The following is a 15,460-nucleotide window of genomic DNA, read 5'->3' on the forward strand; positions in this document are numbered from 1 at the left end:
CATATCAGTGGGTCCTGCACACCGGATGGTGGCCGGATGGTGGCCGGATGCCTATATTAGGCTTATGGCTCTAATATATTTGCTGGGTAAATTGATGTCTCACCATTATTTCTCACCTTAATTTCTCATGACTGTTCATGTTGATCAGTATTCTGGCTATGCTGGTCTATGCTGGTCTATCTCCCGGGTGGCACAGTGGTCTAGAGCACTGCATCGCAGTGCTAGCTGCGCCACCAGAGTCTCTGGGTTCGCGCCCAGGCTCTGTCGCAGCCGGCCGCGACCGGGAGGTCCGTGGGGCGACGCACAATTGGCTTAGCGTCGTCCGGGTCCGGGTTAGGGAGGGTTTGGCCGGTAGGGATATGTGGATATTGTAAAAGTGTAAAGTGTGTAAAGTGTAAAGTGGTTGTTCCACTGGATATCATAAGGTGAATGCACCAATTTGTAAGTCGCTCTGGATAAGAGCGTCTGCTAAATGACTTAAATGTAAATGTATTGTAAATGATCAAATAAATGTATGATCAATACATACAGTTGTGAACATATTGTCATTGCTAATGCAGAGGCACCAATAAATTGTCCGGTACATTCCGTCATTGTCTAAGCTTCTAAGGTGACTCAGGCTTTACTCAGTCTTGTGCAGAAGTGTAGCAGTCAACTGTATTGTGTAATTAGTTACACAATGACAGAAATACAGTTGTGTTGTTGTTGTTTTCTCTGACATCCAACAGTCCATCAGCTCTGTTGACCATGAGAGCATTTTGCAGAGGAAATGGGTTGAGACATACCTTTTTCAGCTTGGAATGACATGGCCCATTGTCTACCTTGTCATCAATGACATGTGGTCCATTGTTTACCTTGTTACCTGGCAACAACCACACGGGTGTTTTAAATAGCTGTCAGTCAAGGCGAGCTCATGAATGTAAGCTCCCCGCCCACTCAGCCTGTTCTTTCTGGCTTTCTAACAGCTGGAGATGAGAGAAAAGGTCCAATTTCTTCAGTTCTAAGCAGTTAAATAGCCTAAAAATATTATGGTGGATGTTTTTGTCATTCAAAGGCTATTTTAACATGGGAAATAGGATGACTGTGCAGGACCTTTAAAGGTTTTGAAAAAGACTAAGAAAGGATATTCAGTGTCTTATTACCAAATGCGTTGCACAGTGTTTTCCGGGAAAGCACATTTTCATAAAGTATCCCACTTTAGCAATACTCACCCTCATCAAAGCAGCAGTACATCAGACCTATAGTACATCAGACCTATAGTACATCAGACCTATAGTACATCAGACCTATAGTACATCAGACCTATAGTACATCAGACTTATAGTACATCAGACCTATAGTAATACTGTGTGTGGCCGAAGTGTATCTGCATAAATAGAACATAGCAACGCCCACCGGAGAAGTATTCTATAGTGTGCAGAGTGAAGAAATAGTCAGCCAGTTACAGGAGGATTTGCCTCTCAGATTGAGAAGAATTAGCCAATGGAGGGAGTGAAAGCGTCTATATTTGGCAACACTGTCAAAAGAGCACTTCCTCTTTCTATTAATAAGATCTGCATCCTTCCTGTGACCTCATAAAACAAGCTCCTCCGGTGCGAGGAATTATTCTTTCCAATTCATTTTTCTCTAATTAAATTCTGCATCAGCACGCTCTACTATAAATCGACCAAATTCAAGGAGCTGCAAATTAAAAATTAGTGTTTGTGTGTGAGTGTGTGTGTGTGTGTGTTTGTGTGTGTGTGTGTGTGTGTGTGAGAGAGAGAGAGAGAGGGAGGGAGAGTGAAGAGAGAAAGATAGAAAGAGAGAGAGAAGCTGATTTGCCTGTGTCAAGGCATATCATGGGTGTGTGACAGATATTCAGCCCCTCCTTGAAGGACAATGGAAGTTCAGTAGAAAATGTTTGTCTTTCTGCATCACAGCCTTTAGCAGGGTGGTTTAACAATACACAACACGTACCCTGATGAAAGCTGTACTGCTGTGTTGATTTCTGACAATACAGAATCATTTCCCATTGAACTTCCATGGTTCTCGAAGTGTCTGAATACCTCCCACAGTACAGTTTCCAGTCCAGTTTCCATGCACCTTGGTTGGAATGTGAGGTAGCAACAGTATACACTCTCCTTTACAGTGCAAAATATGATGAAAAGCACTGCACAAGATACTGGAAAAACAGCAATGTTTTATTGGTGTTTATGTATGAACTACAATCTCTGGTATCAATAAATGTACGCTGTATTCCTCGAGAGGTATGGGAAGGATGCCAACAGAGATATCCGTTTGACTCCTCAGTCTCTCACATTCTCTCTCTTTACATTGGAATCCAGAAGCACATGTAAAATTTTGACGTGAAAATCCTTTTTTTTTTTTGCATGTTATTTTGAAAATACGTCTCGTATAAATGTACCACTTGAGGAGCATTCTCTCAGAAAATGAGAGAAGGGACAAAACCCCCAATACAGTAACCTCCCATAGATGGACAGTTGGCAGAACAACACACAATAAACCAATCACCAGCTCCACATAGAAATTAATCTCTCACAGCCTTATTGGCTGTAGACTATACTGTCTAAGGTCAAGCATTCAGCTACCTAAAGCATTGAAAAAGAATTGAAAGCATTGAAAAGGAATTGAAAGCATTGAAAAGGAATTGAAAGCATTGAAAAAAAATTGAAAGCATTGAAAAGGAGTCACTAGAAGGGGGAAGAATGGTCAACCTCCAGTGAGACTGGACCAGACCGGACCGGACCGGACTGGACCGGACCGAACCGGAACAGAAGCTACTGCTGCTGTATCCATGTGCTGTTTGACGACCCCAAGCAACAAGTTATATACAGATATAACTAGTGAATAGATCAGAGTGGCCTTGTCAGAGATACATGTTTTATGGATATGGATGCTTAAGTGCTGAATGAATGCTTCTGTATATGCAATTTCTTTATTATGAACAACTGGCGTAATGCTCAGTACATACTAAAAACAGGTTCATATACCCATAAATCAAATGTCTATGACTTTCACACTGAGCACTAATGTCTGTATTGAGTCAATCCAGTCTATTTGGATGCCAGTTGGAGATACTAACACAATAGTAATATATGCCATTTAGCAGACACTTTTATCCAAAGGGACTTGCGTACATTTTACATATGGGTGGCACCAGCGAGAATCAAACTTAGAACCTTGGTGTGTTGCGAGCGCCGTGCTCTAGTGCCTGAGCCACAGCACCACCTGATATTGAAAAGGTCATGTTTACCCATTCAATTGTCGGGAGCATAATATGGAGTGTGAGACTTTCTTTATCTTCGTATTGTCATAAGCATGACACAAGCAGTCATGGCAGCTTACTGTATGTCAGCTAATGACAGCTGGCTGTGCCCTGCTATGATGCAAACCAAATGTGTCCCTAAGTAGCCGCTTTGGTATAGTGCTGCCTGTCGTACCAAACATTCTCTCCGTCAACGGAGTTGTGTTAACTTAGTGGATCCAACTTAAGCATAACTCCGTGCCTCTGTAATTCAACGAGACACTTTAGCCTGCAATCTAATAGTGGATTTTGGGGAGTTGTGTTGTAAAGTTAAGCGGCAGTTGTTAGCTCCGGGACAACAGCCCTGGCATATCTGCTCCTCCTCACGCTCCACACAAGGTCCGTGTTTCCATGGCGACTGTCCGTCGGCTATTTCTGCGCTCCTCATTCCTTATCTGTTTTTCACCGCTATTGCGTCACATCTTCAATATCTGCCCCCATGGCCATCATGGGCCAAACCCCTCCCTCCTTTCCTCATTCCCTCCCTTCCTTCCTCCTTCACTCAACTACCAAATGAAATGCGCCGTGTAAACAGAGTAGAGAAAAGACAAGGCGGTGTTGTGATAGATGGACGATGAGAGAGGCGCCATCAAAAGGCCTTGGGTTGTGTATTTTCCCTGACAAACACGGCCGAGAAGATCAGAGTAGGAGCCTCTCAGAAATCAGAAGACTAGTTCCTCCATTAGCTGCTGTGTAAAGGGATACGGGTTGGAGTTTTCAAGCTGTTTTCTGAATCAACTTCTCCTCTAGCTCATCTAGAAGCCTACAAATGGACTGCTGATGCAGTTTAATGAGCAATTACACCTCCCTGTTTACTACAGACTGACAGTACAGACGGTTAGCCCCCTGTGCTGGCCGACCAGGGTCACGCTGAATTACATGCAAGCTTTATTTGCGCTAACAGACGGGCTATCAGCCCCCGACCGTCTGTGACCCTAGGGTGATACCAAGGTAACGCGCCAGTGCTGCTGATCTAGATCATTAACACATTACCGTAGGGCCGTGGAGCCTCCCCTTCATTCTCCCACATCTTCTGCTGCACTGCCATTCCCCTCATGTCTAAAGAGAGACAAATGAGATATGTCGAGAGGAGAGATGAATGTGCCAGAGAAAGAGAGAGAGAGAGAGGAGAAGAGAGAGGAGAGTGTAAGAGAGGAGGATGAGCAAAGGAGAAAGGGGGAGGGAGAGAGTAGGATGAGAGGTGAAGGAGAGGGGTTGGAAGAATGAGAGCGAGAGAGAGAGAGAGCGAGCAAGGGGAGAAAAGAGAGAGGGGAGGTAGGAGGGGGAGAGTGATAGAGTGAAAGAGATACAGCGTGAGAGGAGGGAGAGAGAGAAAAGAGCGAGAGGGTGATAGGAGAGGGGAAGGAGGGAGGGAGGGGGGAGAGAGACCTTCATCTTAATTTAAGTGAAGGATGTATAGTTGTTGATTAGGAGCCGGGAAAATGCATGTTCAGTCATTTGGCCGTCTGGTTCCCGAGGCATGTTGGCCTCATTGCTCATTTCATTAACAGCCAAGTCATGGGAACATCTGTATCTCATCTAATTTGAGTGACAGGAAGGGTACAGTGTAATATGAGGATCCTCCCTCTTCATCAGTTTTATGTAATGTAGCTGTGATAATATTCGAGGGCTGTGAATATATCCAAAGGAATAAGGAAACACCAGGTCATCTGGGATATTATAATGACCTTCAAACATTTTGATAAAAATTCTCAAACAAGGCAGTATTATATTTTCATCTGAAATGGCCCTATGGTCAAATGGAAGCTGTGTTAATCTATTCTGTTGCTGCACTCATATTTGGAAACGGTCCGAACATGGTTTGAATGTAGAGAATTCATTTGAGCAGATGAGTTTACAGTGAACCATTCTTCCCCCAACATCACACAGAGGTGAAATAAAATTGGAGCTAAAAAGCTCATTCAGATTTGTTTTTCTTGATTTAGCCACTAGACATATATTTTTTAAATAAATAATTTCTGTTTTTTAAAGACACTTTTTCAAATAGCACACCTATTTTGAAAGATTTTGATCGTTAACATCATCAGTCAAGTCAGTGTCAAGTCATTCCCACACTAATCCTTACCATTCTGTCCATGATACTTCCTGTATGAGATAGCTGATATCGGATTCCTCTAATGAATCTCAATCAAATTTGGGTCTCTTGCACATTGTCTTTGGAGCTGGCTTGAATCAGTAAAGGTTCCTGTGTGTGGGAGTGGTGGTAGGTGCTCCTGTAAGTGTTGTAATGGTTGTAATGCTCCAATGGGGGCAGGTGTAAGTGGGTCTCCATGGCAGCGACACCAGCGAGCTCCTCCTCCACTGTGATGACCTCCATGGAGGAGGCGGGGCCATCGGGGTCCTGCTGGTGGTTCTGCTTCCTCATCTTGTAGAAAATAACCAGCAAGACGGCGGCCATGAGCGTGATGGCCACGAAGCAGCCAATGATGATCTTGGTGGTCTTCATCACCTCCTCCAAGCCGCGGTCCCCCTCCCCGTCCAGATCCAGAACAGAGACGGTGTAGGTCCGCTCTGTGGTCCTGGTCTGGACCGGAGGCCCCCTGGTGGTCGAAGATGATACCCAGCCAATCGGTGGAAGAGCAGGAGTCTGGCTGTCGTCTACTGTCTCTGTGGTCTCCACGGTGACTGTGGTGAAGTAGGTGACGCCGCTGTTCTCCACCGAGGTGACGTTGAGGACGGCAGAGGCGGAGATGTTGCCCGCCGTGTTGCTCACCATGCAGGTGTAAGTCCCCGTGTCCTGCATGGTGACAGTGGTGAAGTTCAACGTCCCGTCGTTGAGGACAGCCAGGCGCACCTTGTACGCCCCGTGGGTCACCAGAGACCCGTTGGGGGTGAGCCAGCTTACCGAGGTCAACGAGCTCGTTCTGCACTTGAGCTCGGCCGCCATGCCCTCTGTGACGTTGCGGTCCGCCGGCGGCTCCACGATGACAGGCACATCGCACTGGAAGTAGCTGTGCTCTAGCTCGCCGATGTAGCGACCCCTGTAGCTGGCTGGGGTGTGGCAGCGGGCACAGCAGCTGGTGTTGGCAGGCACTGTCTCCTTCAGCCACCAGCTAAGCCACAGGATGTCACAGTTACAGTTCCAGGGGTTATGGTGAAGATGGACTCTCTCCAGGCGGTGCAGGGGGGTGAAGAGGTCATGGGGCAACAGGGTGAGGTTGTTGTGGGCCAGGTTGAGCTCCACCAGGGACTGGAGGTCGTCAAAGGAGTTCCTCTCGATGGTCTGGATCTGAGCGTGCATCATCCACAACTTCTGCAAGTTCGCCAGCCCTGCGAAAGAGCCAGGCCCTATGACAGAGATCTGGTTCCCTGACATCTCTAGCTCCTCCAGCCTGACCAAGGGTAGGATGTTGGGGATCTCCTTGAGGTTGCACATACCCAGGTTCAGGTAGCGTAGGTTGCTGAGGTCCTGGAAGGCTCCATCTGAGATGTAGGAGAGCCGCTTGAGCTCTCCCAGGTCCAGTCTTCGCAGCGAGGGGACCCGGTTGAAGGCGTACGACGGGATGCTCTCAATGGGGTTGTTCCTCAGCCACAGCTCCTTGAGCTTGGAGAGGTACTCGAAGGCCCCATTGGGGATGGTGGTGAGACGGTTGTCGAACAGCTCCAGGGTGTTGAGACTGGCCAGGCCGTTGAAGGCGCCAATCTCGATGTTGCGAATGTGGTTCTTGCTCAGCTGCAGGATTTCCAGGTGCCGTAGATGCTTGAAGCTGTCCACCTTGATCACCTGGATGAGGTTGTCCTGCAGGTTCAGGTAACGTGTGTTGGTTGAGATGCCGTCGGGGACATCGCGCAGGCTCCGGCGGGTGCAGATCACCTTGCTGAACTGGTTGCTGCAGGAGCAGACAGAGGGGCAGGTCTGGGCACGCACCAGGCCGGCCACCGCCAGGATCTGGAGGGCCAACAGCAGCACAAAGAGGGGATAGGACCGAGCCCCCCTCAGCCTAGGATCTCTCATTGTCTGGCGCCTGAGGGAGGAGATCATTGTGATCAGCATTCATAGTTCAGTGGCTGGTGGTCCTCTCTGAAATATTGTAAAAGAGAAGAGAGAAAAGTAAAGATTAGGCAGTGGAACAATATAAGACAAGCAAAGAAAACTAGATGTAGAACAGAAGGTAATTATGGGTAATGCCACTTCTTTTTATGTGTATAAAGTCTATTGAAGGGACACCATACTATCTGTGCTCAATGCACATGCCTGGGATAATGACCTACATGAGGAAGAGAGATGGTGAAATGTAGTTGCCTCATCATTGGGATGGATGGATGTTCACTCATCCTAGATAGTCATCATAAACACTGTCCATCTGTGGAGCATTAGAGCAGTCAGGGATATCAGGACTCCCCAGGACAGGCTTCATGACTGGGGGCAACAGAACTGAAAAACTCAGCATCTAACTCCCATATGAACTTTCCTCTCTCATCAATAAATAAATACAAATGGTTGTCATTCAGGTCCTAACCCGGGAAGTTAATTATTCATCTGTACATCTGCAATAAGAAAATAAAACCAGCCAGTCAATTTCTCTTATTGTATACTTCAATTCATAAATTGATTTGTCACAAAGTGCTGTAACAAACTGGTCACAAAACGGACTGTTTTTTCAGTCTCAAAACGTAGATGAATTTCACTTCTCACAATAAGTGTTTTCAGAGGAGGACGTGTCTACCAGCTTAGAAATAAGTGAACAACAGAGATGGTGTTGAAACAATGTCTAATATTATTCTGATATAACAACAAACGGTGCATTTGGAAAGTATTCAGACCCCTTCCCTTTTTCCACATTTTGTTATCTTACAGCCTTATTCTAAAATTGATTAAATTATATTTTTTTCCTCAATCAATTCCTCAATCTATACACAATACCCTAAATGACAATGCAAAAACAGGTTTTAAGAAATGTTTGCAAATGTATAAAAATAAAATAACAGAAATACCTTATTTATATAAGGATTCAAATTCTTAACTACAGTGGGGAGAACAAGTATTTGATACACTGCCGATTTTGCAGGTTTTCCTACTTACAAAGCATGTAGAGGTCTGTCATTTTTATCATAGGTACACTTCAACTGTGAGAGACGGAATCTAAAACAAAAATCCAGAAAATCACATTGTATGATTTTTAAGTAATTAATTTGCATTTTATTGCATGACATAAGTATTTGATCACCTACCAACCAGTAAGAATTCCGGCTCTCACAGACCTGTTAGTTTTTCTTTAAGAAGCCCTCCTGTTCTCTACTCATTACCTGTATTAACTGCACCTGTTTGAACTCGTTACCTGTATAAAAGACACCTGTCCACACACTCAATCAAACAGACTCCAACCTCTCCACAATGGCCAAGACCAGAGAGCTGTGTAAGGACATCAGGGATAAATTGTAGACCTGTACAAGGCTGGGATGGGCTACAGGACAATAGCCAAGCAGCTTGGTGAGAAGGCAACAACTGTTGGCACAATTATTAGAAAATGGAAAAAGTTCAAGATGACGGTCAATCACCCTCGGTCTGGGGCTCCATGCAAGATCTCACCTCGTGGGGCATCAATGATCATGAGGAATGTGAGGGATCAGCCCAGAACTACACGGCAGAACCTGGTCAATGACCTGAAGAGAGCTGGGACCACAGTCTCAAAGAAAACCATTAGTAACACACTACGCCGTCATGGATTAAAATCCTGCAGCGCACGCAAGGTCCCCCTGCTCAAGCCAGCGCATGTCCAGGCCCGTCTGAAGTTTGCCAATGACCATCTGGATGATCCAGAGGAGGAATGGGAGAAGGTCATGTGGTCTGATGAGACAAAAATAGAGCTTTTTGCTCTAAACTCCACTCGCCGTGTTTGGAGGAATAGAAGGATGAGTACAACCCCAAGAACACCATCCCAACCGTGAAGCATGGAGGTGGAAACATCATTCTTTGGGGATGCTTTTCTGCAAAGGGGACAGGACGACTGCACCGTATTGAGGGGAGGATGGATGGGGCCATGTATCGCGAGATCTTGACCAACAACCTCCTTCCCTCAGTAAGAGCATTGAAGATGGGTCGTGGCTGGGTCTTCCAGCATGACAACGACCCGAAACACACAGCCAGGGCAACTAAGGAGTGGCTCCGTAAGAAGCATCTCAAGGTCCTGGAGTGGCCTAGCCAGTCTCCAGACCTGAACCCAATAGAAAATCTTTGGAGGGAGCCGAAAGTCCGTATTGCCCAGCGACAGCCCCGAAACCTGAAGGATCTGGAGAAGGTCTGTATGGAGGAGTGGGCCAAAATCCCTGCTGCAGTGTGTGCAAACCTGGTCAAGAACTACAGGAAACGTATGATCTCTGTAATTGCAAACTAAGGTTTCTGTACCAAATATTCAGTTCTGCTTTTCTGATGTATCAAATACTTATGTCATGCAATAAAATGCAAATTAATTACTTAAAAATCATACAATGTGATTTTCTGGATTTTTGTTTTAGATTCCTTCTCTCACAGTTGAAGTGTACCTATGATAAAAATTACAGACCTCTACATGCTTTGTAAGTAGGAAAACCTGCAAAATTGTCAGTGTATCAAATACTTGTTTTCCCCACTGTATGAGACTCAAAATTGAGCTCAGGTGCTTCCCGTTTCCATTGATCATCCTTAAGATGTTTCTACAACTTGATTGGAGTCCATCTGTAGGAAATTGAATTGATTGGACATGATTTGCAAAGGCACACACCTGTCTGTCTATATAAGGTCCCATAGTTGGCAGTGCACGTCACAGCAAGAACTATATCAAATCAAATCAAATCAAATCTTATTTGTCATATACACATGGTTAGCAGATGTTAATGCGAGTGTAGCGAAATGCTTGTGCTTCTAGTTCCGACAATGCAGTAATAACCAACGAGTAATCTAACCTAACAATTTCACAACAACAACAACTACCTTATACACATAGTGACCCTTAACGATAACCTGATCCAGAGCGCTCAGGACTTCAGACATGGGCGAAGGTTCACCTTCCAATGGGATAACGACCCTAAGCACACAGCCAAGACAACACAGGAGTGGCTTCGGGACGAGTCTCTGAATGTCCTTGAGTGGCCCAGCCAGAGCCCGAACTTGAATCCGATCGAACATCTCTGGAGAGACCTGAAAATAGCTGTGCAGCAACACTCCCCATCCAACCTGACAGAGCATGAGAGGATCTGCAGAGAATGGGAGAAACTCCCCAAATACAGGTGTGCCAAGCTTGTAGCATCATACCCAAGAAGAATCAAGGCTGTAATTGCTGCCAAAGGTGCTTCAACAACGTACTGCGTACAGGGTCTGAATACTTACATAAATGTAATATTTCGGTTATCTTTTTAAATTAAATTTTCAAAAATGTCTAAACTGTTTTCGCTATGTCATTATGGGTATTGTGTTTAGATTGATGAGGGAAAAAAACGATTTAATCCATTTTAGAATAAGTCTGTAACGTAACAAAATGTGGAAAAAGTAAAGGGGTCTGAATACTTTCCAAATACACTGTTTTTCACCATAAGAAACTATGTCTAATATTCTCCTGATATAACAGCATCATTTACCATGAGAGAGTAAAATGTGTAATATAATAGATAGAGATGTAGAGTAAAAGATATTAGCACATACCATACATGTTTCTACTCACAATACACGAGCGATGCTCGTTATGTCAAATGTAAAAGTGAACAAGATTTTTCAAGGCCCTTAAACATTCTCATCTCTCCTCAGCTTCTCTAACTCAAGTCATATCAGCAGTCGTCTCTTTCAGAGGGACCCGGAGGCAAAGAAAACGACTCTGTTTTGACAGGTGTTTTCTAAACGGTGAAAATTGTGAAGCGATGTGGAAATGCGTTTTCCAGCGTGGCCGAGTGGGTGATTTAATCAGTGAGAAATGAATCTCTAAATATGCCCCTGTGAAAGTGGTTAGCACCAGCAGAGATGCCACTCCAGAGCGGTGTGAGAAGCCCGCCAAGAGACACTTCCACTGGGGGCGTCAGGCGGAATCAGGCCACGGCCTAGCAGGGGTTCGTTTTGTCAAGCCGGCATTACGCTACAACCACTCTGCATAGCAGCCTCATCGCTTTAATGGCTGATTGCAAGGAGGGAGGCCTATGGAAAAACACAAATAGTGACAAAAGCATTGACGCAGAACAGTTTCTGTTGGGTAACAATGTAGGTTGTTATGTTGATGCTATGGTGTTTTGTTAACTGCATGTCAGACAGAATCAGCCAGGGGTTCGTTTCGTCAAGCCGGCATTACGCTACAACCACTCTGCATAGCAGCCTCATCGCTTTAATGGCTGATTGCAGGGAGGACAGCCTATGGAAAAACCTGAATGGTGACAAAAGCATTGACTCAGAATAGTTTCTGTTGGGTAATAATATACAGGTAACTGCCAAAATAAAATAAACAACCAACATAAAGTGTCTTCAAATAATAGGGAGTTGGGCCACCAGGAGCTGCCGGAACCACTGCAATGCGCCTTGTCATAGATTCTACAGGAGTCTGGAACTCTATTGGAGGGATGCGACACCATTCTTCGAGAACTTCCATCATTTGGTGTTTTGTTGATGGTGGTGGAAACCGCTGGTTCAGGCGCCGTTCCAGAATCTCCCAGAAGTGTTCCATTGGGTTGAGATCTGGTGACTGAGACGGCCAGGGAATATGGTTTTCATTGTCATGCTCATCAAACCATCCTCCCCTGTTTTTAATACTCCAGCACCCTCTCCTTGTGAGGATAACCACACTGATCCTTTTCGAAAATGTTTTGTGAGATTAGTAAACACGTTGGGAGGGATCGTAGACATTCCTCCATATAGAATCTTTCCAGATCCTTGATATCCTTCGTCTGCGCTTACGGACTGCCCTGTTCAAATCAAACCAAGGTTTTCAATCGGGTTCAAGTCCGAACACTGACGGCCATTGCAAAATGTTGATTTTGTGGTCAATAGGTAATTTCTTAGTGGATTTTGATGTGTGCTTGGGGTTATTGTCTTGCTGGAAGATCCACTTGCGGCCAAGTTTCAGCCTCCTTGGCTAAAATGTCCTGGTACTTGGTAAATTTCTGTATGGACCTCGTGTTGTGCATGAGGGCATTGTCATGCTGAAACAGGAAAGGGCCTTACCCAAACTGTAGCCACAAAGTTGAAAGCACAGAATTATCTAGAATGTCATTGTATGCTGTAGCATTAAAAATTCCCTTCTCTGGAAGGAACTATGGGGCCTAGCTCAAACCACGAAAAACAGCTCCAGACCATTATTCCTCCTTCACCAAACTTTACAGTTGTCATTATGCATTGGGGCAGGTAGCGCTCTCCTGGCATCCGCCAAACACAGATTTGTCCATCGGACTGCCAGATGGTGAGGCTCCAGAGAACACGTCTCCACTGCTCCAGCGAGCTTCATACCACTCCAGCCATGGATACCCATTTCATGAAGCTTCTGACCAAAGTTCCCTCTAAAGTTCCCTGCCTCACAGAAATATCAGCCCACAGAGTGAAGCACAAGATTGAACTACACTCAACTTTCTAGAGCTGTGGTCACCAAGGCATTCCTAGTTGATCGACAAACATTTCTGTAGAAAACTAAACGATAAAGCCTTGTGTTCCAATATTTTTTATTTGTCTCGGGCTGAAGGTACAAACTTTGTCTTCCCGGGGGCCCAGAGAGCAAATCAAGTGCACTATAGGCCTACCGCTGGCCAATCGGATGGCTCAGATTACCATGTCTGCAGTAACGTAGAAGGCATAAAAGAAAGATACAGCAAAGTTGATACTGTGAGATTTCAAACTGTTTAAAACCACGAGACTCTGAGTACAGCAAAGATATGCTGTTTTTATGACTGAGTTCATGTTTAAGTTCTTACTCAGCAATGTCAACACTTTGTATTCAACACTTCTTTTTATAAGCCATAACACGGGCGTTCTTCCTATTTCCACTCAGCGCTACAACAAGCACTGCAGCAGTAATGAATGAGTAGGAAACTGTATCTATAGGCTTGTGTTGTTGTTATTATTAGCGGCTTGGGTCTTTTTTAATATCGAGGAATATTTCATTTTCTCTGTTCATAGGAGTAACAACATGAATTTGTGCATGAGGCAGAAATAATGCGGTGCGACTCGAGTTACGCCATCGGCTGTAACACGGTGTCTCTTTTTGGTCAGTGTCAGTGGAGGAAAGGGAGAGTGGAGGGATGTTGAGAGGCGACCCTCAGTCTGCTGCTCTCTCCCTCCGCTGAGACTGACCATCAGATGCAGGCACCATCAGCCCAGTGAAATAAAAAATAAAAAGCGAATTATTTAAATGTATGCTCACTCAGCTGTGACTCCCAAGTAATACAACAAACAGATCTATTACCAGTGTGATCATATAGCCTTCAATATAATCCAAATATATATTTTTTTAAATGGCTTGAACAACAATGCGTTAGCAGGGCAATTCAAGCAAAACTAATATGCGGTGATAATGTTTTGGGCCTATAGTTTACTGCACAAACCTCATTGCTACAATTCTGTTTTTAATTGGTTAATGTGCATAGGCTTACAACCTATTTTTTTAATATATATTTTTTGAGTACTTGTTCGTGATATCCAATTGGTAGTTACAGTCTTATCCCATCGCTGCAACTCCCCTACGGACTCGGGAGTGGCAAAGGTCAAGAGACATGCGTCCCATGAAACATGACCCTGCCAAGCCGCACTGCTTCTTGGCACACTGGTCGCTTAACCCGGAAACCAGCCGCACCAATGAGTTGGAGGAAACACTGTACAGTGAGCGGAAGTCAGCTTGCAAGCGCCCGGCCCGCCACAAGGAGTCGCTAGAGCACGATGGGACAAGGAAATCCCAGCCAACCAAACCCTCCCCTAACCATGACGACACTGGGCCAATTGTGCGCCACCTCATGGATCTCCCGGTTGACACAGCCTGAGATCGAACCTGGGTCTGTAGTGATGCCTCAAGCACTGCGATGCAGTGCCTTAGACCACTGCACCACTTGGCAGGCTTACGTTTTTTAAGTCATGTTAAAATAAAATCTGAGCGGTAGTTCTCGGCTTGCATTTTGACTCAGAAAGTGATCTTGACTCAGAAAAGGTTGGTGACCATTGTTCTAGAGCTTTCCCTGTTAACACTATCAACATTTCCTTTTACTGTGGCAATTGTGATCGAATCAATACACTATTAACCACTTTCAATGCAACATACCGAAACAAAACAAACTATGCAAGAGATTTTGTTGTAGGCAGAACGTATCGGAGTAGGATTCTATTACATTGACACGCACTACTCAGCCCGCACTCTTCACAGACCAGCGCGGCATAAACAATCAGACCTGCAGTAGGCCTATATGCAAATAGACCATTGCCATATTTGAATCTGTGCCATTTACTTTGAACTGGACTGTGTTTACAGCATGAGCAGTCATGAGTAGATGCTCTTTTTTCCCCGATCAACACGAGAGCTGAATGTAGCCACAACTACACATTTTGTTGATATCCTTTGCTAGTTAGTGAGTTATTAGCCCAGTTATAGATCATTTGTAGTCAGCAATAGGGGAGTGATTGCTTCCTACAAGATAATTTTTTTTATACATTTATAGACATATTTGAAAAGTGAGTCAGGTAAAGAGCTTTTTTTTGTCTTAAAGGGGCAGTGTTGCATTTTGAGACAGGCTCGGATAAGCTAAGTGGCCAATAGACAGAGGGTAGCATCATTTGTCTGATTCTCTCTAATAATGGTATGAGAATAATAATGTATTTTATTTTGTGAAGGGGTTTCTTGCATCGAACAACAGAAGTTTACCTTATATCTTAATTTACGTTTTATTTCAGTATTTGCACTGACTCTATGCACACTCACAGGGCCCTACACACTCACACACACACACACTGTCACTCCAACATACACACAAACACGCACTCCATCATTTTCTCACTCACACATAATATGCACATACATTTACACTGACACTACGCACACCCACTCACATACAAGCTGCTGCTACTGAAGGACAAGTTGATAAACAGGTTAATGTCAAGCTCTGCAGGTTTTTTAAAAGTCTCATGGAATGTAGGTCTACATTGAACACAACACATTGGGTGCTACTGTAGGCTGAATGATAGAACAGCTATTTCCATGTTAAAAT

At 44.7% G+C, this 15,460-nt stretch overlaps 1 protein-coding gene across 1 annotated transcript in view; it reads right to left on the reverse strand.

Moving 5' to 3' along the window:
- Positions 1-2,158: 2,158 nt before the first annotated feature.
- Positions 2,159-15,460, reverse strand: part of LOC139575574 (leucine-rich repeat-containing protein 4C-like) — a 48,497-nt gene continuing 35,195 nt past the window's right edge. The window contains exon 2 of the mRNA XM_071400659.1: positions 2,159-7,346. Within this exon, the coding sequence (XP_071256760.1) occupies positions 5,454-7,319 (1,866 nt within the window). The 5' untranslated portion in view covers positions 7,320-7,346 and the 3' untranslated portion in view covers positions 2,159-5,453. The remainder of the gene's footprint in view (positions 7,347-15,460) is intronic.

Source organism: Salvelinus alpinus, chromosome 5 (genome assembly GCF_045679555.1).
Source record: "Salvelinus alpinus chromosome 5, SLU_Salpinus.1, whole genome shotgun sequence".
In the NCBI taxonomy this organism is placed as follows: domain Eukaryota; kingdom Metazoa; phylum Chordata; class Actinopteri; order Salmoniformes; family Salmonidae; genus Salvelinus; species Salvelinus alpinus.